The sequence below is a fragment of the Vombatus ursinus genome, unplaced genomic scaffold (genome assembly GCF_900497805.2).
Source record: "Vombatus ursinus unplaced genomic scaffold, bare-nosed wombat genome assembly UNPS02014786.1, whole genome shotgun sequence".
NCBI lineage: Eukaryota > Metazoa > Chordata > Mammalia > Diprotodontia > Vombatidae > Vombatus > Vombatus ursinus.
The window spans coordinates 47,965,223-47,989,965 of NW_020954564.1; the positions used below are offsets into that span (position 1 = coordinate 47,965,223).

General features: G+C 38.3%; 1 protein-coding gene across 3 annotated transcripts in view; it reads right to left on the reverse strand.

Moving 5' to 3' along the window:
• LOC114047027 (target of rapamycin complex 2 subunit MAPKAP1) overlaps positions 1–24,743 on the reverse strand; it is a 328,986-nt gene that overhangs the window by 56,110 nt on the left and 248,133 nt on the right. For all 3 annotated transcript variants that reach the window (XM_027867684.1, XM_027867685.1, XM_027867683.1), the window contains one exon: positions 15,839–15,946. In XM_027867684.1, coding sequence (XP_027723485.1) covers positions 15,839–15,946 — 108 coding nt within the window. The remainder of the gene's footprint in view (positions 1–15,838; positions 15,947–24,743) is intronic.

A 24,743-nucleotide genomic window follows, 5' to 3' on the forward strand; every position in this document is an offset into this window, starting at 1 on the left:
GAGAACTGAGATAATAATATCCCTACTCTTCAGGAGCCCTCACTCTAATAGGGGTCGGCATGTAGTAAATTTGGTGGTCTTTCAGGTATAGCAACAGCAGGTTAGAAAATAAGGCCTAGTGGTCCTTTATGGAACAGTAATAGAACAGATGGCAATGACCTTGATGTTCTTAGGTCCCTTCCAGTTCTAATATTCTGCATTCTAAAATTACCATCTACTTTTAATATTCTCTGTTGGAGCATTTTATGTTCTCAGGTCCCTTTTACCCTATCATTCTTTGTTCTAGTATTTTCATGGGGGTGGCTGGTTATTGCCTACAGTTTTTAATGATCATTCATTTCCCCAAATCTATACTTTAACTGAAACATAACTGACAAAATGCCTGTTAATTTCTATTTTAGAACACTTTAAATGTGGAAATTTTGGCAAAAATATGAAAACCTTTGAATGTTTTAGAATTATTTAAATCTATTTTTTGAGTAAATGCAATTACCTGCAACAACTTCATTCTGATATGAGTGAAGAACTTTAATTATTTACTAATTGTTATTTCCTAAATACTGTAGGTATTAGATGTAGAAAGAAAGAGGTAACATCTCATTAAGCTAATATGCCAGTTACTAGGGGGAAACAACAAAGGAAAAACAACCCCACACTCAAGATTTTACATTTTATGATGTTGGATTAAAACCAATTTAAAAATTACTATAACGTGACATATAATTTTTTACTGAGCAATTTCAGTGCCAGCTGCTAATAAAGCATCTTCGCTGTAAATGATAATTCAGATGCTTTTAGATAAAGTGGTGCATAAATATGGGGGGAAATTGATTTAGTTTCTTGTAGAAGATACTGAAGTATGACACATTTTGTTTAATACACCAGCTAATGTAGTCCTAAAAGCTGAAACAACTGCCAGTTTTCAGTTCTAAATTTGCTGGGGTAGATTAATGAAAACTTTATATTTTGCTGAAATGTTAATAATGGGCAGATGAGACGATGGGATTTTAGTAGAGGTCTTAAAGCTACGGAGCACCCAGCAAAAGGCTTGTCAATTTCTATATATTAATTTGGTTTAAGACTTATGTAGTTGGAGCTGGCTCAACACGCTAATGCTTCCTACATTGACCTTCTACTCTCTGCTGGTGTAAATTCATAAGCCATTTGAGGATTTAAGCTTAGAGTGATACTTCAGTGAGTTTCTCAGCCCTGTCCTGAGCAGGCAAGGGGACTGTTTGCTTTTATGATAAGGGCAACAAGATCTGGTGGAAGGAGAATCCAGAGACTTATATTAAATACACACTAGATTTCAAAAACCAGTGGGAATGATTTGCAGTCTTGAGATTTCAGAAATGTTTCTCAAAGTAGGCAAACCTGCTCAGCGGGTCTGTGTGGCAGTCTATAAATGAGGTCCATCTACAGGCATTTATTGCCTTCTCATCATCTGTTCAATTACTATCCAATTTTTAAAATCTATTTCAAATGCTGCCTCCTCCAAAGAGCTTTTCCTGATTCGATGTTGATAAGGACCTCTTCCAGCCCCTCAGATGGAACACAGCACACTTGGACTTTCTCTAATGGATGATCATGTAATATTGGTGAAAATGACTATTTGTGTATATGACATATCCTTCTATTAGACAGAATGCTTCTTGGGGGCAGGGAGCATATCTTAACCAAACTTCTTATTTCTTCTAAGCACTTGAAACAATATTCTGCACACAGTAGGTGCTTAACAAATGTCTGATGAGGCTCTGAGCTCATAAATGCGTTCATGTTGAGAGTCTGTGATAAATCTCTTTTGACTCATGTTTTTATTCAAGGTTTGTTTTGGAAACATAAGAATTGGGTTCATGTATAGGATTTAAGTTTCCAGAAAAGAAAAAAAAAGAGGGAAAGAGAATAATCTCTCAGGTCCCATGTTAAGGGCTGAGAACAAGAAAATAAATATAGGACAGGTTTTATTTAATCCAACAAAAACCAAAAGATTTTCATCCAAGCCCATAAAGAATCAAAACCATTGCCCTATATCTTCTAGACTAGAGTTTTACTGGCTTACTGTGTTACTCTGAATACTTTCCTCCCCATTCAAGAGTTGCTACAGCAATGTTTTTGCCTCTGGTGGGTCTTCTCCTTCCCTGTGGATCTAAATAGGGCTTCCAACCTAAGACTAGTACCTTTCAAGGGGAAAAAAATTGGGATTTCTAGGCAATGAAACAATTCTCTTCTCCGGTGGGCATTCCCTTTGCTTTTCCCACACGATTCATAGCACCAGAAAAGGAGTAAGTCTGAATTGGGTGTCCATGATGTGCCTAGCCACCCTTTTAAAGTGTTCATCTGGCAATCGTTCATTTTCTCCTCTTGTCTCTTTTTGTAGCCATAATATTGGCTCCTCCTCTGGAAGTCTTTCTCTGAGGACGGCTGCATTTGTGTGTATTCCCTCTTCTCTATGTCCTTTTGTTCTCTTTTCAGTTCAGTCAAGTATGAACATTATGAGCCATGAGGTGTCAAGTTGGGAATGTGAGTTAATGCCAGAAGAAAGGGTTACTTCCGTGGGGGCAACAAGGGATAAGAAGCTGGTTCATAGTTTTTCAGAGATTTCACTAGAAAGAAGAAGGACTTATCAAGCTCCTCCTGAGAAATGACCACTACAGTTGTGTCAAGCAGTTATAAAGTCCAATTCTATTACGAAGAATTAAATGAAAAAATATCCACAATGTGTTTACTTTCATTAATACCAGTCTCCTTTTGAAGGTCAAGACAGATGACAATGACACCTTCAGGGCCTTTACAATGTATTTTTGTCAAAGCCTACTGTGCTAATGTGCTATGCTATGGCTTAGCATCTTGTATTATATTGTGTCAAACCTTTATATTAGAACATTTTATAGATGCACTGTTATACATCATAGTTTTTGTGAGTTTAAGAACATTTTAAACACTCCAGTTTATATGGATTGGAACTCAGGGGTCTGAAATATGCCCTTATCAAGCCCTGGAGGTAATGAATGTGTGGTCTAATGGAAAGGGCAGCAGACTAAAAGTCAGAGGATTCCAGGTTTGAATCCTGATGTGGTATATACTGGATAGATTCTATCTGATAAAATATTCATCTCAGAATCAAAAGATCATACAAACACACATTGAGAACTGGAAGGGAACTTAGAGGCCATACAGTCCAACACCCTCTATTCACAAATAAAGAAACTGAGGCTCAAAGAGATGACTTGGCCAAGGATACTCACCTAATATATGTTTGAGGATGGTCTGAACTTAAAGTCCAGTACGCTCGCCAATATATCGCCTAGCTGCCATGGACATCAGGTTTCAAAATCTGTCTCCAACAATCACTAGTTATATGACCATAAGTAAGTCAGCTAAGCTATCAGAATGTCCATTTATTTTTCTGTGGAATGAGGTTAATCATGTCTATATAACTCAACTCGGAGTTACTGAGAAGCTCAACTCAGATAATAAATGTCAAAAATAAAATCAATTGCATTTGAAACCTTAAAAGCACTCAATTTGCTCTCTCTCTCTTACACATATCTATGTAGGTTGGCTACCAGGACTTCTAGTGCCACCACCATTACTAGATCTCATAATACTTTGTCTACTATTTATATATTTACTACATGATATTCTGTCATACAGTTATTTGTGTTTGTATCTTCCTAGAGCATAAGCTCCTTTAGGGCAGGGTCTTTCTCACCTCTTAAAGTACTGAAGCAGAATGAACTTAGCCACAGCATAAAAGAGTATGATGAGCACAGATCTAGGGCTTTGGCCAAGGTTTCAGCTCTGGGTCACTTACGTGACTTGAAGCAGGTCCCTACCCTTCCCTCCTCTGAGCTTTAGTTTCTACATCTGTAAAATAATGATGATTTCTAGATCTCTTTTAAATCACAGGATACTAGGATCTGAACTTTGCATCTTCCCCAGCATAGAGACACTACTCTGCACCCTAGATGCTTGATAAATGTTGAATTGTTTACAGAATGGCAGGTCCTGTGGTAACAAAATGATAAAAGCTGAGGGAAGAAGAAAAGGAGAAGGAAGCAAAAGATTTAACTGCTACAAATAAATGACAATAATAAGAAGAGTCCTAATGGTGCTGTTTCTTTATGCTTTATGCTTGTATATATCTCACTTGTGAAGAAAGTTGTGCAAGGATGCTCAGGCTCAGAGAGGGAGGGAAAGGGTTCTTCTGAAGTCCCACATCTGTTAAGAAGTGGAATTAGGACTGGAACCCAGTTCTTCTGACTATAAGATGAGCTTTCTTTATACCAGGGGTGGTGAAACTGCAGCCTTCAGGCTACATGTGGCCTTCTAGGTCCTCAGGTATGACCTTTTGACCAAGTGTAAGTTTTATAGAACAAATCCTTTTATTAAGGGGATTTGTTCTGTGAAGTTTGTATTCAGTCAAAGGGCCATACTTGAGGACCTAGAGGGCCATATGTTGCCTCGAGGCCACAGGTTCCCCACCACTGCTTTATACCTACAGTGCTACAGAGACTTGCTGTGAGTGAGGGGGCTTGTTACATAGCTGTTACCTGTCTCCCCATCAGCAATTATCTTTAATAAAATGGACTGTGCCTTTAGAGGAGGTGCTCCATTTCACAGGACTGAGATTTGAAAGGGATCATGTAATCCATTGCCCTCATTTTAGAGCTGTGCTTCAGAGAGGTTAAATGATTTGCTTAAATAAGGAGCAGAATCTGGATGTGAACCCAAGTGTGTTGACTTCCAAATTCTGTGCTCTTTCCATTAAGCCAAAATTGAATTCAATCTGTATTTCTTAATAGCTCCCATTTCTACAACCCTTCATGATTTACAAGTGTTTTCCTCATAACAACCCTGTGAGGTTTGTTGTGGAAAGTGATTGTCTCCATCTTAAAAAAGAAGAAACTGGACTTGGGAGAGGGGGAGTGATCTGACCAAATCACTTGTGTGGGCCAGGATTGGGGCCTGGGCTTTTGGAGTCCCACTCTGGTTCAGAGTTCTTTACACATACATACCCTGCGTCACACGCCACTATGGGACTGTGGAAAATGTAGCCATTGAGAAAAATCTTACTGGTCTCACTTCTTTCATTTTTCTACATCCATCATAGTTTTTTCAAAGGCCTTTCAAGTCCCGAAAGCCTCGTAAGCCCAAAGCTTCCCTTCTATTCAACGCTTTTCCCTGTTCATTGTTCAATTTTGCCAGTCTCTTAAAAACAATCAATAGGGGATAGACTGTAATACACACACACAACTCTATCACTCAGTGACAGTAATCTCAGCACAGCCATCAGGATCACACACCCTTCTCCAGAACCTGCCATGTTACCATCAGAATAGGAATGCTTCCTGTCAGTGTTTAATTGATTAAACTACTGGAGCTGAAGCTGGCTACGCTGGAGGGCTTTCCACTGGGATTCTTTAGACCCTCTATAAATCAGGGTAATCTTATTTTATGGGGCCATCAGACAGAAACGGATGGAAATTTGGAGAACTGCAGCTCATGGGTGAGAGCCAGAAATTTCCCCACACATTTACCACTCCTCTTTCTAGAGCACTTTAAGATTTATAAAACCCCTTTCTCACAACACTGTGAGTAGGTAGGGTAATAAGCTTTATTCTCCCATTTTACAAATATGGAAACTGAAGCTCATTGACTAAAATCATCGAGCAAGTAAGTGTAAGGAATGAATTTGAACCCAGATCTCCGGACTCCAAGCTCAGTGTTTCTTCCACTACACCACCACACTGCCCTCTGTTAAAGAAGGCTTCTTACTGAAAGTGACAAGTCCAGAACCAGGCCATCTAAGGATCAGCTAAAAGAAAGCAGCTTGTTTGCCCCGATGAAGAGAAGTCTTGAAGAAGGCCATGGTAAAGGAGGGACGTAGTTCAAGAATCTGAAGGGTAGCCATGAGGGAGTGGACTTATGCTTGACCTCAGAAGGCTGATATAGGACCAATGAGTAGAAGTTACTAGAAGGTAGATTTAAGAAAAATGTCCTTTCTAGACAAGGATAGTATGTTGCTATGCTTGATTACACTTATTTGTTACAATGGAGAGCTATTTAGGGTGGGAGAAATGAGCATAAACAAAACAAAAACACAGAAGAAACCAAGTGTTTAAATAGACAAGCTGAGCACTTTTGTTACTATCTTGTAAATTTAACATATACTTTATAAAAGCAGTTCAAGATTTCATATATAATCCTCTTTTTTTTTGTTCTGTGGATATGGGAATGTTTGTTGATTAATAATAAAGGAAGAATATTAAATTGTTATGACATTATTATTTATTAGTTAAAAAAGGAAAAACTTCTTAAAAATTAGGGCCACTAAAAAATGGAATGAACTACCTTGAATGGCAATAAATTTCCTGCTACTAGAGGTATTCAAAAGAGGCTGTCCTTCGAGATGGGAATCTTGTTAAGATACAGGTTAGATTCAAGTCAATAAGTATTTATTAAGCCCCTGCTGTATACACCAGGCACTATGCTAGGTGCTGGCAATACAAAGTCAAAAATGAGTAAGTCCCTACCCTCAGGGAGCTTATGTCTACTGGGGACACACAAGATATACACAAATGAGTTAATACAAGAGGCGATAATGGCCTAAACTAGGGTGGTTATGGTGTGAGTGGAGAGGAGGGGAAGGGGTTTGAGATGTTGTCAAGGAAGACTAGACAACTACTTACATCTCTTCTGACTCTGAGATTCTATTAAATTCTAAGGCGACAGTGAAGGGTTTAAGTGCCCCCAAATTTATTTTAATTTCTTTAATTGTTCAAAAGTTATGCAATTCTGACAATAACCCCACAAGTACTTTTCCAAACTCCCCTATTTCTTTGCCAAGGCTACCATCAATCTTCTAGTCCCCTTCATCACATTCTCTCTGCTCACAAGGGTACCACTGTAGTTCAGGCTCTCATCACCATCAACAAGTCATTGCCTCTCCCAATTCAGAGGCTAACTAACTCTTTGCTACATACTTTCCTCATCCCTCAGCCTGGACGATTGTTACTGCTTCTGAAATGACCTCCCAGGCTCACATCTCTCCCTATTTCAATCCATCCTCTATACAGCTATTAATTTTCTTAAAGCACTAGTACAATCACACCACTCCCTACTCGAGAAATGCCAGTGCTTATTTCCTATTTACTTTAGCACAAAATATAAACTGTTTAACTTTTAAAGTCTTTCACAAGCTGACCCCAACCAAACTTTCCATTTGTGTTGGATATTATTCGTCTTCTTGCAATTCTCAGTCTAGACAGACTGGCCTTTTTGCTGTCCCTCCCTCACACACTTCCTATCTCTGGTCTCCATGCTTTTGCGCTGGCTGTTCTCTCTGCCTGGGAATACCTTCCTTCCTCCTTTCTTAGAATGCCTTCTTTTCTTCAAAGCTCAGCTCAAGTGCCCCTACTATATGAAGCTTTTCCTCATCTGGTCAGCAGCTAGCACCATTTCCACAAAATTTATCTGGTATTTTTTGTGTAAAAACTTACATAGTCACACATGATAGAATGCAAATTTCTCACAGGCAAGGACTTTCACTTTTGATTCTGTATTGCTAGCACCATGCATTGTGCTAGGCATAAGTAGGCACATAATACAAGCTTGTGACTGAATGATTTAGAAATTGAGGCCTACATCTGGCCAGAGGACTGCATGAGCTGAGCTAAAGCCCTGTGGAAAGAACACTGTCAGTGGCCCTGGGTTCAAATTTTTGCTCTATTATTCATGGAACCTCTATGACCTTGGCGAGAACATTTCCTCTCTCTGGGCCTGAGTTTCCTCAACTATAAAAAGAAGGGGCTGGATTAGCTGAATCCTTAGGTCCGTTCCAGCTTTAAATCTTATGATCCCTTTCCTTCTACCCTTGGATAAGACTTTTCTCAAAAATACTTGGTACAATTGGGAAATTGCTTTGGCACAATGTTGACCTGGCACCTGGAGTTTGTCCAGCCCTAACTGATACACAAACATACCCTAATATATAATAATATTTAAGAGACATAACAAAATTACTAGCTAGTAGGTTAGATTATAGGAAATCACATATGAGCATCAAGTTTCTATGCCTTCTACTCAAACCAAAGGCAAGGGCAGTAGTATTGCAAACATGTTTCCTTATTGCTTTAATGTACTAGTGTATTGCTTAATGAAAGTTCTTAATTGTAATTCAATTAATTACATACACAGAGTCCCCAATTACATTTTCCAATAAGACATTGGCTGTGATACAGGTCTAAATGCACTTAACCAATTTTAATATATTAAGACCAATTTCCCTTGAATACTAATTACTACCTAATGATAAAATGAGAAAGGGGAACTTTCCAGGAAGGGGATAGAGAAAAATGAAACTAATTAGCCTTAAGCATTTTGGAACTTCTCACTCCAGACAGCACAAAACAGGCTCTTGTTGAGTTGAGAGAAGAGGTGAGGGGAAAGCTCAGCATTCATCTGGCAAACACTTATTAAATGCCTTAAGTTGAAGACATGAAGGCAGACAGGACACAGACCCTGCTCTCAGGGAGTTTATAATCTAATGGAGGGAAATATGTAAATAAAAATAACTATGGTACAAGGAGAGCAAGGTGAGTGAAGGAGAGGTCAAAAGGTCATGCTTTTACAAGGAAAATGCCATGAGAAGTTTAAGAAAGAAAAAAAATCCCTTTCACTTGGTAAGTGGGTGGGTGGGGTTTAGAGAAAAGGTGGAATCTAAGTTGGGCCAGAAGGACCAGAGACCTGGCTGTCTACTACAGGTAAGTTAGCTCTTGAGCCCAAAGATTATTAATGTCTGTGTGGACTTCTGGGAAATCTGAGGAAGAGGAAGAAATGGGATAGAGGCACGGTGAAGGGAGAAAAAAATGAGGGATCAAGAATGGGAGGCAGCATAGTGCAAACAGTGCTGGATTTAGTAGGACTTGCCAGCTCCACTGGCAGAACCTTTGAGAAACCAAGAGTTACTTCCATACCAAGAAATCATTAGTGGCAGACACACACACTTTCATATTAATAATGAAAACCAGAGCTCACATTTCTAGTTTGCTTTTTTACAACTGCCTTCCTCTTAATTGCCCATTATGGTAGATGGTGCCAACATTAGTTGCAAAGAGGGAAAGTGACCCTGAGGTATCTAGATGCCTAGCCCTATGTTAAGTGCCATATTTGTGGGGAAGACAGATACATGCAAGACACATGTAATTCCAGGGAACTACAAAGTAAAAAAGAAGAGCAAATGTACAGAGATCTTGTTCATCCCTTGAAATAATAAATACTATAAGATGGTGGGAAAATGGTATAACAATAACATGGGGAATACAAGTATTAATATTCTCGAGGAAACTACAGCCTGAAAACACTGAAACACCTCAAGGATGGTTTACTATGGAGTGAGGAGACTGGGGTTTCAGTATGGCTTGACCACTTAACTGGGAGATACAGGGCAAGGCAAATTACCTTTCATCTCAGGATCTGGGTCTCCTTAAATGTAAAAAAGAAGGGACCTGGAATTCCCTTCCAGCTCTGATGTTCCAAGTTTTATTTTCTAAGGTTCCTTCCAGATTAGATATTCACTGTTTTTACATTTTATACTGATAAGCCTTATCTGGATCTGAAATTCTACATTCTAACACTGATAAAATTTATAACTGTTAAGAGACTTCAGAAATTATCTAGCCCAAACTCATTTTAAAGATAAGAAAACTTGAGTTTTGGGGAGGTAAAGTGATTTCCATAGGTAGCAGGTATTTTGCACTCGTAGAAGGAACATTCACACACTTATGATACCGAGAATCTTAAAATATTTTCCTATGAATACTGCAATATGCTGATAGGATAAGGATACAGATCAGATCTAATGTTTCACTGGTATTAGGAATTCCAAGTGGAGGAAATTCTATATACCAATGTAGGCTGGCATCATCTAAGAAATTTATAATCTTAGTTGTCTGATTTGAACCAAGTCTGCCTGGCTTTGAGGCCAAGTCTCTACTTACTATGCCATGCTACCATCAATTTAAAAAACACAACCATACCTCCTATTCTGATAGGGCTTTAGGGTTTACAAACTGTTTTCCTACCAATAGTAACTCACATTTCTACAGTACTTGAAAATTTGCATGGCATTTGCCTCATTACAACTCTGTGAGGTAAGTGGCACATTACTATTATCCTCATTTAACAGGTGAGGAAATAGACGCCCAAAGAGTTGATATTACTTCTCTATTAGCCATAGGGCGAGACTAGGTAGTATTCCCCTCTGGAAAATGAAGGGGCTGGACTACATGGTCTCTAAGGTCTTTTGTGCACTAAGTCCTATGATCCTATAAGTGGCAGAGACTCAAATCATTTAGCTACTCACCTAAGTTTCTAGTCACAAACAAATCTTATTTATATCATATCATTTTCTTCTGTTGAAAAAATCCTATTGAGGCACTGTAAAATGACACTAAAAGCTATAATGGGCTTTCGTATTTCAAATGCTACTGAAGGAGGTTAGTGATCCTTAAGTGAGTTGGGCAGAGCTTCCTCAGCACCAGCTAACCCTCAGGGTGTTTCCTCTGTTGGCACAAAGTACCTAAAAGGAGGAGAAATCCACCCATTACAAATCAGGATAATGAAGATTGTCTGGAAAATTACCAGAAACCTTTACAAAAAACAAATATTCCTCTCTCTTTCCAATAGCTGCCTTTCTTCTCTTTCCCCTTCCTACTTAACAATAAAACAAAACAAAGATGAACAATGAACAAGTAACATTCTCTACTAAAATTCTGCATTAGCTTTTTCTGCATGGTGCTTTTCCTGGCACCAACTCTGAACCTCCTGAATCTTCGAAGTGCACCTCATCAGGCAGTCATATTTAAAGGCCTTGGGAAGCTCTGAGATCTGGACTCAGGCACTTCAACTCTCTGGGCCTTTATCTAGAAAGTGAGGTCACTGTCACATTTATATAATGTCTTTATAAAACCCTTGGGAGGCATGGAGTAGAAGAATCATCTCCATTTTATATATTAGAAAAGAGGATGAATGATCAGGGAATCTGGAGCTGGAGGGGGCTCTGGAGAATATCTAGACCAATCCTCTCATTTTAGAATTAAGCAAAGAACCCTAGAGAAGGAAAGTGACAGGAACACTAGAGAACTAATAAGTGACAATTGGAATTTGAACCCAGATCTTTTTACTCCAGATGTTGTGTTGTCTATTATACCATGGTTGTCTATGGCCCCAAAATTTCTAAGTGATGGAATTTGGACTTCAATACATGTTTTCTGACCTAAAATTCAGTGCTCTTACTGCCAAAGTTCCTTCTAGATCTAAAGTCTTGTAAATCTGTGAAGAAACAGCCATACACATAAACACATACATGTTTATACCTACCCATAAACTATGGATTCAAACTCACGTGGACTATTTCTGTCATGGTTTATGTCCCTCACCAGTCACTTATATCTGGATTCATCAAAAAAGAGTACTATTTACTATCCTTTGGGGGAATTTTCCTTTTTTCAAATATTCAAAAAGCTTGAACTTGGTATTTTACTAAGTCATTGAGCCAATGAAAGAGCCTAAATCTTTCCTAGATCAATGAAAGGGAATATCACTATTTTGAGTTTTTCTACCTATAAAACAGTGAGTTCAATTCAATTCAATAAATATTTATTAAGTATAAAGTCCCCTTGGGTTTCAAAGGAGGTCCAAAGGCCTGTGCTGATGTTCAAATCATTCTAAGCCTTAGAATCATAGAATTAAGAACTGGAATAGACCTTGGAACATAGACTATTAAAGCTAGAAGAGACAGACCTTAAAGCAGAATGTTAGGTCTGGAAGAGGCCTGAGAACATACACTAATTACACTTTGTTATAAATAATATTTCAGAATTGGAAAGAACATTAGAGATCATCAAGTTCAACTCTCTTATTTAAAATTATTTAATATACAAACTGAGGCCTAGAGGGGCTAAGTGACTTGCCCAAATTCAGTTAAGTCAGTGACAGGATTAACAAAAACTGAGACCACAAGGTGACTGCGCTCTTAGGAGCAGCAACTGAAATAACCACTGTGGTCTTCTAATTATTTCTAAGCAGCCTCTATTCAGAAAAGATAATAACTAGATTCACCCTCTGGGGGTACTTTTCTTGGGGGATGTCTAAGGTGAATTTTGGGGAAGTTTGTTGTGGTCACCGAAATAATCCAATTCAATTCAATAAACATGTTAACTGCCTACTACAGCCTAGAAGAAATAAAGTTGAAAGGGCAGTTTTTACTCTCTAGGATCATAAGGATCATATATATACAAATAGCGGAGACAGGATACATATAGAAACAAGTATGGTACAAGGTAAACCAAGAGAGAAAACCAGGTAAAGTACTATGGCTTAGATTTAGCTAAAGTAGAAAGAAATCTTTTACAATATTGAGGTTTATAGTTTTCTAGCCCAGAAGGGCAGCATGCTATAGTGAAAAGAGTACTGGATTTGCAGCCAGATGATATGGGTTTGAATCTTGGCTCTATTACTTGTTGCCTATGTAGCTCTGGGCTAATCACTTAGCCTGTCTGGGCCTCAGTTTCCTGGTTGATAAAATGAGGAGGTAGGACGAGATAATCTCTAAATCTTTTGTTCTTATTTTTGTAACTTTTTTTGGCTAGGCCGTGGGGTTAAGTGACTTGCCCAGGGTCACACAGCTAGTAAGTGTTATGTGTCTGAGACTGGATTTGAACTCAGGTCCTCCTGAATCCGGGGCCAGTGCTCTATTCACTGCGTCACCTAGCTGCCCCCAATCTTATGTTCTTATTACAGGAAGGAGAGTGAGGGAAGACCAAGGAGATGCCCCTTGAGCAGGGCTACTGTGAGAAAAGTTTCAACAGGCTTATGTTATATAAATGGAGGGCTTGTGTCCAACATGGGGGATGGCCTGAAGGAATACCTAGAAGGCAGGATGATATAATACAACACAACACACATTTATTAAGTACCTACTGCAATACAATATGTATTTATTGTCTACTTACAAGTCAGGTACAGTATTAAGCCTAGGGGATACTTATAAGAAAAGGAAAGACAATTCTTGCCCTCAAAGAGCTTACAATCTCAAATGGGGGAAGACGACAAACCATACAAAAAGAAGCTAAAAAATAGGTGGCAAGGGGTACAGTGGGGTGGGGGAGTGTATAGTGGGGAAGGAAGAGGCATGGTGAGGGTACAGTGGAATCCAAAGAGTACAAATGATGGGATGAGATGGGTATCAGGTAGTAATTGAGGTAGGCTGGAAGTTTTGGTCAAATTGGATTAGTGCCTGGATCTTCTTCTGAGGAGATAATTACACCTTTATTAAGGCCAGGTAATTACAGAAGTCTCCAGAAAGTAGGGGAAGGCATTTCTCTTTTCTCAAAGATAGCATAAAAACGCAGGGAGATTGTCTGATTAGGAGCAAGGATTAGAACTGGGAGAATTGGAATAGGAGAACTCCTCACTGGACCTCAAATGCTCTTCCAATAGACAGTCTTCTGTTTTATACTGGTCATATTCCAGATCCTAGCAGACAGCTGTCTGAAGATAGTACATATTAGCAGAAAGGAATTCAAATTGGAAAGCTCAAGGATTTTGGTTTTTTTCTCCTTTAACAGGCCAAGACCTAGGCAAAAGTCCTAAATCTCAGTTCCTGAGCAGAGACATACATCATTTTTAGCTCCATTTTCAAACTTTACCCTCTTACATACTGCCAAAGACACCATTTTATGACTCCCAGAAGACTATCACCACTATTACATAACCCCTAGACCGTCAATGCCGTCATATCTTATGAAACTTACACCATCAATACCATTTACCATTCTGTGACCCTTGGACTGAAAACTTTCCTCAGAGGCCTCACCGAGGTATGGAGGAGGCTTGAGGTGCTGAAGGCTATGCAGGTGATTTCAAATGATGGATGGTCCTCCTAAGCTAGAAAAGTTTTGAGTTTGGCCTAGAGATAGTGTTGTCCAAGGACCAACCTAACTAAGTCTTGAAGAAATTCACTGGTAAAGGCTTGGCCATCAGGATATACATTTTTTGGCTACAGCAACTCTTGAAGAATCCCATCTATTAAGGGTTGTAATCTGTGTCTGGGTACTGCTATCAATGAAATAATAGACGTTCTGAAGTAGTGAAGTATAAATGGAAAGAATAGAGTAAAATATAAAAGCTTTTATAAACAATTCTTAAAGTTCTGATGTAACAGGAATGGAGAAAGCTCTGTATCTGGAGCCAGGGGACAAGAGTTTCAGTTTCAGCTTTGCTACTCGCTATCTACTTGACCTTAGGCAAGTCATTTATGGGCTTTGCTTTTATTCTGGGCCTCAGTTTCTTTACCTATAAAATTAAAATTTATATATAAAATTAAAGATGATCTCTTATCTTCTACCTTTTTGCCATCCTAGCATCTAGATCACAATGATCCATACTGAGTGGAGTAGAGATGGAAGAGACCTTAGAATACAGAACAGAGCGTTAAAATTAGAAGGGACCTTACAAGACTATTAGAATATATAATGTTGGAGTTGGAAAGGACTTTGGGGCACAGAACATTGAATGCCAAAGCTTTATGGGACATTAAAAATCCTCTTGACCAGTGGGTCTTAACTTGGGGTCCATAGATCTCCATGGATTCTGAGGATAGATTTCAGAGATCCATGAAGTTGGATGAGGAAAAAAACCAAACCAAACCAAACTACATCTTTATTTTCAGTAATCTCTAAATGAAATATACCATTTTCTGTAATTACTTAAAAGCAATATTCTGAGAAGGGGTTCACAGATTTTACCAAACTGCAGAATGGGTTTCTTGACACACACACAAAAGTTAAGAACCCCTGATCTAGACTAATCCACTTAAGTTTCTTGATAAAAAGACTGAAGTTCAAATAGAGGAAGTAAGTGGCTTGTTCAAGACCATGAAGTAGCTAAGTAGAATTCAAATCAAGGACTTTTGACTAGTCTAGAACACTTTCCCCTATACTTTGTTCTGTGTTGCTTATGAGGGAAGAACTAGGACCAATGGGTGAAAGTTAAACCGACACAGATCTCAGCTCAATATAAAGAAGATCTTTCTTTTAAAAAAAAAGAAAGAAAAAAAAAAGAAAGACCTTTCTAACACAACTGAATTGTTCAACAATGGAACAGGCTTTATCTTGATGGCTGTGGGGTCAGGAGAGTAAAAGTGTTCAAGGAGAGGCCAGACAAGTTTCTGTCCAAAGATATTCTCTCTCTCTCTCTCTCCCTCTCTGATGCCTTCTATGGCTAAGATTCTATTTTTCAAAGTTTGATTTAGATGCTTACTAGCAAGGGAACAGAAGAAATTATTTGAGATTTTCAACATTTCCTTAAAAAACAATCACTAGGCTAAAAACAGCTCCTCTGTCTCCTATTTCAGAAAACATACATGGTTAATACTTCAAAAAGTTTCAAAAATATTGGGTGCATTACAGAGTGATATTGACAGGATAAAATGTACTGGATACCAGTCACTTTATCCACTAAATATTGTGAGTTTCAGAAAAGGCGCTATATTTCCACACTATGTTCAGGGTTGATCGTAACTTTACCAGTATACAGTTTAACAGAAAAAGATTAATCATGAAGCCATAAACAGTATATAGCCTATTTACCAAAAGGTAGGGAATCAATCATTTCACTTTGGAATATTCTTTTGGCTCCTGTTGACAACTCTTGCTGTAAGGAACAAAGTGCCTTCCAAACCCCCTTGCCCAGCCAGCACAGCACTTGCTCCAGGATGTATAACTTCTGGGCACACAGACAATCTACAGAGCAAGATGGAAAAGGGCAAACGTACTGTTCTCTCGCACAAGGCAGAACTCCAAAGTGCTTTGGCTCTCCAGGGTGCATTCTAAGTCCACGGGGACGTTGGGTTCACTCTGTTTCTCCAAGCGATACTGAGGACCTGGAAGACACAAAAGAGAAGAAAGAAAGGAAAGCTTAAAAATGAAAAGGGTAACTGACAAGCATGAATAAGGGGAGAGAGGCCAAAAAGGGCATGATGGTCTGTCTTTAGTATCCTTCACATGTCTGATATCTAAAGGGGCAGCATAGAACAACAGAGAGGAGAGGGCTAGACCTGCAGTTCTTTCTGTGACATCAGCTGGGTAGGAGAGCATCACTCTGAGTCTCATTTACCTTACCTGTAAAATAATATCTGTAATGCCTTTTTCATAGAGTTGTTGTGAAGCTAAAAAATGAGCTACAGTATACAAAACACTCTGCAAACTTTAAAACTTTAAATGTCAGCTATTCTTATCACCACATTACTTTACAGCTCATCAAATGCTTTCCTTACAATAATCATAGATGGCATTTAGATAGCGCTTTAAGGTTTGCAAAATCTTTTACATGTATTATCTCATTTCAGCCATATAACCCATGAGGTGGGTGCTATTATTATCCCCATTTTAACAGATGAAAAAAATGAGGATGAGGGAAGTTAACGGATTTCCTAGGTCATAAGTACCTGGGGAATTTGAACCCTAAAGAAAAGTGTCAAAATGAGCGCTGGCCCTGGAGTCAGGAGGACCTGCATTCAAATCCGGCCTCAGACACCTGATACTTACTAGCTGTGTGACCCTGGGCAAGTCACTTAACCCAGATGAAGAAGAAAAGAAGAAGAAGGAGGAGGGGGGGGAGGGGGAGGAGGGAGAAGAGGGGGAGGGGGGAGGGAGAGGGGGAGGAGGGGGGGAGGAGGGGGAGGAGGAGAAGGAGAAGAAGAAGAAGAAGAAGGAGAAGGAGAAGAAGAAGAAGGAGAAGAAGAAGAAGAAGAAATGTGTCAAAATGACGAATACATTCAGGGGGGAAGCTGGTCACTTGAACTGAAGAACATGGTACATTTTCCTTCCACATAGTTCTTTTGTAATAGAATGTTATTCTTTACTAGACAATGTTTCATGCATATAATGAATGACTTTTCTCATTTATTCTGTCTTGGTGATCATGAGCAAGCTACTTAACTTCTGTGGGCCTCAGGCCTATGTCTGTAAAGTGATAAGGTTGGACTAAATGACCTCTAAGGTCCCTTTCAATTCTAAATCTATCATCCCATAATTTTTATGACTGCCTTCACTCATTTTTTCTAAACTAAGATATCTAAAAGCCAAGTTCTTAGGGATTTCAAATGTTAGAACATTAGCACCAAAATGGTCCTTAAAGCACAATGGAAAAGAGCTCTAAATGGCCTTAGAACACAGAATAAAAGGAACAAAGAATTTTAGAGCTGAAGGTGTCTGGTAGCACAGAATGTTAGAACTGGAAGGTATTACCTCCTCATTTTACAAATAAGGAATTGGAGGCCCAGAGATGGGAAGTGACTAGTCCAAGGTCACAGAGTGAATTAGTGTCAATGCCAAGAATGGAACCCAAGTCTCTTCACTCTTGGTCTTCCATGCTCTGTACACTATACCCCCAGGCTTTCCTTACAGCTTCCTCAATAAAGCATGCAAACATGCTCCAAAGTTTGTATAGCCTGCACAGAGAGAACTCTTAATTTTCAATGCTCCCAGCAACAGCCAGTTGAGAAGTCTAAACTGTTAATAAATAGAGTGAGGTGAAAAGATACATCTCACCATTCCTTTCCAAGCAATTCATCTTCAGGCAATGTCGTCACATACCCTGGCATCTGTAGTCGATTTATCTTATGGATTAATTTCATTAAAAACAGATACTATCTATCTGTTTATGTTGATAGACATTAGAGTCATTTGCTTTCCTCCTTGAGTAATGCCTCATTTGGCATGTGCCTCAGCCTGACTTAGAATTCCCTATGCTGGCCTCTTGGCCCATCAGTGTGCCTGACACTTGGGTTTCAAACAAGGCCCTGTACACCCCCTTCTCTTACTGCTTTGTGCCAACTCTAGGTTGCTGATGTTTCCCAGAAGCCCCGGCATAATTTCAGATTTTATTTTGGGATGTTCTCAAGTGTTCCATTGGCCCACTCTACTTGTCTTTGCCTCATTTCAGTATTTCATTTAATTCCTCTTTGAGATGAACTAGCCTTAAGTATAGGAGCAGTGGGTGACTGCTTATATGTTTAAATTGAGGGGTACAGTGAATTGTTCCCTGCCTAAAAAACATCTTGCCTATCACTTCTCACAAGATCTCTCCCTTAGTGACATATTAGTTTGGGTTGTGAAGGCGTATTAAAATTGTTTTCTTCTCATAAAAATCACTGCCAAAGAATATTGAGCTAGAAGGGCCCTCAAAGTAATAGAAAGTTAGAAGCTGGAAGGGACTTTAGAACAAAAACTATTAGAGATAGAAGGTACTTCAGAAGACAGAATTGCAGAATATTAAGCAATGAAAGACAGAGCCAGAAAAGGTCTTAGAATCAGAACAAAAAACATTAGAGACGGAATGTTAGAGATGTGTCACTAGAATACAGAATATAAAAATATTGAGCACATAATGATAAAACTAGAAAAGACTTGGATATAATTTAGTCTAAACTCTTCACATTAGAGATGAGGAAAGAGAGACAGAAAGAGGTTAGGAGATTAGCCCATAGTTTCACAACTAGTCAATGGAAGACTTAAGAATAAAAACCCAGTCTGCTGACTTCCAGAGTCAAATGTACCTCCCATCACATCGTATTTTTTTCCTAAAGTTGGAAAGGACCTTTAGGATTACCTTTAATTCTTTAATTCACACTTTTCCACCAAAGTAGGACAAAAGTATAACCACTGGATCTTTACGGTCTTATATAAAAGAGTGTTAATCAAAGCTATATTCATGGAAGATAAGTAACTAAAGATGTGAGATGAAGCATCATCTCATTCTCATAAATGAATTGTCAACTAAATGTTTGCTTTGATTTTTAGGTGGCTGAGTGTGGGGGGGGAGAAGGGTAGCAGTCAATACATTTCAAGATGGGACATGAGGTCAATTTCAGTTAAAACAATTCCTTCAAGAAAATAGCTTATATAAAATGTAATAGGCACATTCACATAAGATGGGACACGGATCTTCAGGCAACTTCTACCCTTTGAATACAGGCTTCAAAATGTCACAAATGTACAGAAAGCTACATGACCTCTGCTTCAAATAGAACGACAACATAAGGATGATGTGAGGAAGGAGTTACACTACAGTAAACAGAAAACTTGTTTTGACGTTTCCATGATGTATTTATCATAGAAATACTATGTAACTTAATGGTCTAGTAACAAAGTATTGCTCTGGGCGCTTTGGGAAAATTTCCAAGTCATAATACTAAAGCAGCATTTTTATGGGATTTTGTAAACCTTAGGCAAACATTTCCACCCATAAGTTCAAAGAAAATCTTCGAAATTTGTCCTGTAGTTGAAATGTGCTAACTCTAGTCCAACTGATCCTTTTACCTCTGACCTGACACATAAAAGGGCTGTAGTGTATACTTGCAGAACTGCTTGTGAATTATCTGGAAACTGTTTCCCAGCATGAGTAAACTTCAAGAAAATAGAGGAAAGTGATAAAGTGTGGTTTAGTGGAAAGAGTGTTGGACTTAGAATAATGAGACTTCGGTTAAACTCCTGGCTTAGTCATGTACTAGTTTGTGAGTTACTTAAACTTTCAGAACCTATTTTTTTCTGCTGTAAAGTGAGAATAATGATTTTTAAAAATACATTTGTCTTGACATATTTTGTTTTTATGTTGCCTAAATTTCCCCCTGTATTTCTCTCCCTACCTCCTCCCAAAGTACCATTCTATGTAGCAAAGAATATTTTTTAAAGAAAAAAAGAGGAAGAGGGGAAAAAAATCATTAAAGCTAACCAATACATTGAAAAAAATCTGAAAATATATGTAATGTTCCATGGATCCTGATGTCTGCAAAGGAAGAAGGTAGGTGTGTGTGTGTGTGTGTGTAGGGGTGGGCAGTATTTCTCATATCGATTCTTTGGGCCCACGCGTAACATTCACTTCCTATTATTTTGCGGTTGTTTTCTTTACATTTACATTTGGTAGGTATTTTCTGGCTCTGCTCACTTTTACTACACCAGTTCCTTTAAATTTTGCCATGCTTCTCTATAATCATCATATTTGATATTTCTTATGGAACAGTGATATTCTAATGTGTCACAATTTGTTTAACCATTCCCCAATTCACAGGCATCTACTTTATTTCCAGTTCTCTGCTACCACCATGAAACACTGCTAAAAATATGTCAGCGAGTATATGGAGACTTTCTTCTTATCAGTAACTTCCTTGGGGTAATGCCTAGAGGGGAAATCTCTGGTTCAAAGAGTATGGATATTTTAGTTCATTGTATACTTTTATATTATTTTCCAAAATGGCAATACTAATTTGCAGCTCTACCAACTAATGTGCCTATTTCCCCTAATTCCTCCAACACTGTTTATTCCAATCTTTTTGTCATCTTGGGTAATTTGCTAAATCTGAGGTAAAATCTTATGGTTGTTTTGTATTTCTTATTATTAGTGATTTGGAGCATCATTTTGTGTAGTTGTTAATAGTCTGCAATTTTTCTTTTGAGAACTATTTGTTCATGTTCTTTGACCACTTATCTATTGGGGAAGGTTGAGTGGAAAGTGCTTTATAAGCCTTAAAGTGATATCTAAAAATGAATTGTTAATGCTTACTTCAGTCTCAGATAATGATGTGGTCCTCCTTGCCAAGGCTTATAATCCCTTTATTTGTAACTTTGATTATTTTCTTTTCTCAGCCTCATCTTGGAGGTCACCTAGTCCAACTTCCTAATTTTACAGATGAGGAAATTGAGGTACAGAAATGTTAAGTAACTTGAACAAGGTAATACAGATAGTCAATGGCAGACTTGGGACCAAAACTCAAGTCTGCTGAATCCCCTTCCAACGCTTTTTCCACTGAAGTGCCTTTTATAGGATATAAAAACCTATGGCCTAATATAAACACAATTATCCTACAGATTACCCTTACTCCCATCCTTACACCTTCAGAACCTTCTACTGTAGGCATTTGGACAATGACTCCAGGATGAGGCTAGTGCTGATGATTCTAAAGGCCTGGATCATAGAACTATGACTAGCCCGTAGAACTCCCTAGCCAAAGTATCTCATGGCCTCCCAATGATAGCAGCTGGATGCATTCTTGGATGTAAGACTACAGCCAATGCAACAAAAGCATGGAGCTTGACATATCCACAACTAATTTGTGAAGGCTACAGTCAAAAGATCTTCCTACTTTCCACCAAGTTTATAGTAGGCAGTCAGAGTGATCTGCTAGGCTGCATACCCCTTAGATGATGGCCCTTTTTTTGGGTCTTATACTAACAAACAGGCACAACATATGCTGACAGAAGTGGAGGAATCCAGGCCCATAATATGAATGAAGAAGCTAGTCTAGTTAACTAACATCTATGACCCTTACTTAAAGGGGCCATGACAGCGAGAGTGGGTATACAGAGAAAGGACTTTGCCCCATAATCATCCATCTCTCTCTCTCTCTCTCCTCTTCTAAATCCTTCCTTACCTATTGGTTCTTTTCTTGATAATTAAAAAATATTCAGTTTTCCTCTATTCTTAAAAACCTCCTCTTAACTCTGACATCCCCTTCAAACTATCAGGATTCCTTTTCGTTGATAAAGATAAACTACTAGAAAGAACAGTTTGCATTCATTCTTCATTCCCTTGTGATCTGGATTCTCATCCTAGCATTTTACTAGAAACATAGTCTCAAAGATTACCAATGACCAATGTTCTTTTAATCATCTTCATGTTCTTTGACTGTTCTGTAGTTTCTCACATTATTTACCAGGGCTTCCTCCCAAATAATTCTTTTTCCTTGGGTTTGTGACAGTTCCCTCCAGGTCTTCCTTCTACCTAAATGACTAATCTTACTCAGGCACCTTTGCTTCATTCATCATTCACTTCTTGTCTCCTGTGTGTTAGCACCTCCCAGGGCTCTATTCTACAGGCCCTGTAGTCTTTACACATTATCAACCTCAGTGATCTCATTAGTACCCATAGTTTCTTTATCTCTTAGCTCTTATATCTATATGTCCAGCCCCAATCAGGCAGTTAGGTAATGCAGGGGATAGAGCACTGGGCCTGGAGTAAGAAAGACCTGAGTTCAAATCTTGCCACAGATACTTAACTATGGGTATGATCCTGAGCAAGTCATTTGACCTCTATATACCTCGGTTTCCTCATCTATAAAATGAGGATAATAATAGCATCTATTTCACAGATTTGATGAGGATCTAACAAGTTAAGATTTGTGAAGTATTTTACAAACCTTAAAGTGTTATATGTAAATGTCAGGTATTATTATTATTTTAATCACTCTCTTGAATTCCAACCATACCTCTCCAAATGCCTACTAGATGTCTCTCCACTTGGTCTTTGCTAGCAACTTCAACTCAACATGTCATAAATTGAACTCGGCATCTTTTCTGGTAAATTTGCCTTCTTCCAGACTCCCTTATTTCTGTTGAGGCACCACTATGTTCCCAGTTACTTTCACAGTTCTTAATTGGACTCTGTCTTTAGCATCCTTCCTCTTGAATGCATCCTTTACAAAACTACCAAAAAAATTTTAACTAAAAAAAAAAATACAAAAAAAATTTCCTAAAACACATGTCAGATAATGTTACTACCATGCTCTAAAATACTCAATGGCTCTCTACTGTCTCTAGGATAAAACGCAAACTTCTTAATCTGGCATTAAGGCCCTGCCAAATCTGGCTCCAACCAATCTTCCCAGCCTTATTTCATATCACTCCCTTCCATGTATTCTATGTTTAGCCAAAAGGGACTAGTAGTATCTCTTTTCTGAACTTGGCAGGCCATCACTATGTATTCATACAAGCAGGGACCTCTTTCATCTCAACCTGTTAATATTTGTCATCTTCTTTCAAAGCTCAATTCAGATACCACCTTCTTGATGAAGCCATCCCTGTTCCCTCAGCTATTAGTGTTTCAGTACTCCATAAATTCCTACAGCATTTTGTCTGGATATCTCCTTTAGTCCACTTTATTTCCTATTTTGTATTGTACTTATCTGTGTATATATTATACTCACAAATCTCTCCTCCTCCCAAGAATATAAGCTCTTTTAGGGGAATGGATTGTTTTGAATTTTTATTGAATCTAAATAGGTACAAGATAAATTCACAGTCTACATACACAATGAAATTCAAGATCAAGTGAACTTCTGGCCTTCTGTCCTCCTAGCTCAGGCCAGTCTTAGGCCACCCACATTGTCTGACAGGAATACCAACCCAGTCAAGGTCCCCACCTGATATCTCTCAGGACTCAAGGGAACTGAAAGAGTATTGAACTTGGAATAATAAGACTTAGGTTGGATCCTAGAGCCACCATTTAGTGGTTGTGTAACCATGAGTTAGTCCTTTAACCTTTCTTTTCTCCACCATTTAAAAAAAATCCTGGCACACTCTCTCTCACACACATACACACACACACACACACAAACAAATAAATAAGAGCATATTCATATGTAAAACAGAATACAAGAAGATTATAGATCCCATACCCCTTGCTTTAAAAAAAAAAAGAAGATATAATAAATTCAGCATTTACTTTGAAAACTGTCCTGCTTGTCTGTGCTTCCTTTTGGTCACTCTATTCATTTAAAAAAATGTTTCAGTGGTCCCATCCTCAAAAACAGAAGGGAAAAAAAGACTCTTGTACCCCATAAGAATAGTTAAGCAGAATAAATTCACACTGTGATCATGTCAAAAAATTTATGCCTCTTTATGTGCCTTGAGTTCATCACCTCTCTATCTGAAGATGGCTAACATGTTTTATCACAAGTCCTCTGGAGATAAGGTTAGTCACCGCTTTGATGAGAGGTCTTAACTCTCTCTAAGTTGTTTTTCTTTATAATGTTGCTGTCCTTGTATAGACTGTTATAGTTGTCTATTTGTTATTTCTTACAATAACATTCCTTTATACTTGAACTCTTTGTTTCTGGCTCCTAAGATTTTTTCTTTAACACGAAAGCACTAGATTTTGCTGTCATATTACTGGAACTGTGCCTTTTAAGATTTCTTTCAAGAAGTGAATAGTAGATTCCATTTTTCACTTTGTCCTTTGATTCATCTATAATTTCTGGAAATGTTGTACCCAAATTGTTTTTCAGGGAACATGATGATTCTTAAATTATCTTTTTAAAAATTTATTTTCTCAGTCAGTTATTTTTCATACTAAATACTTTACATTTCTTCTATTTTTTTATTTTGTTCTAATATTTCTTGTTGTCTCACTGAGTAATTGATTTGTTCAGTCTATAGTCAGGAAGTCTGTTACTTGGGTAAAGGTTTACCACATTCTGTTCTAAGCTACTTAGTCTCCTTCCAATTTCTTTCTTCCAAGGGCTTTTTCATTTTTTATCTCTTGTTAAATTTCTTCTAGGTATTTGTACAGTCTTTGGAGAAAATTCAGTTTTTCCTATGAGTCTCTACTTGCAGTTGCTACAAAATTACTCTCTTCTAGGCTGGACCTTGCAGTACATCTGGATCAATAATAATTCTAGTCAGTGCTTTCTATTTACTTATCTCTCTAGTTCAGTCAACAAGCATTTATTAAGTACTTACTATGTGCCAGGACCAGGTTCTTCTTCCTGCTGTAATTTTGGGTGGGGTGAGTAGCCCTGCTTGGTCCAGACAGAGCTGGGTCATTTGGATTCCTGCACTGCCCTCCACTTATCAGGGTATATCCTTGTTAAAAGTGCTGGTAAGTTTTAGGTTGCTCTGGATCTT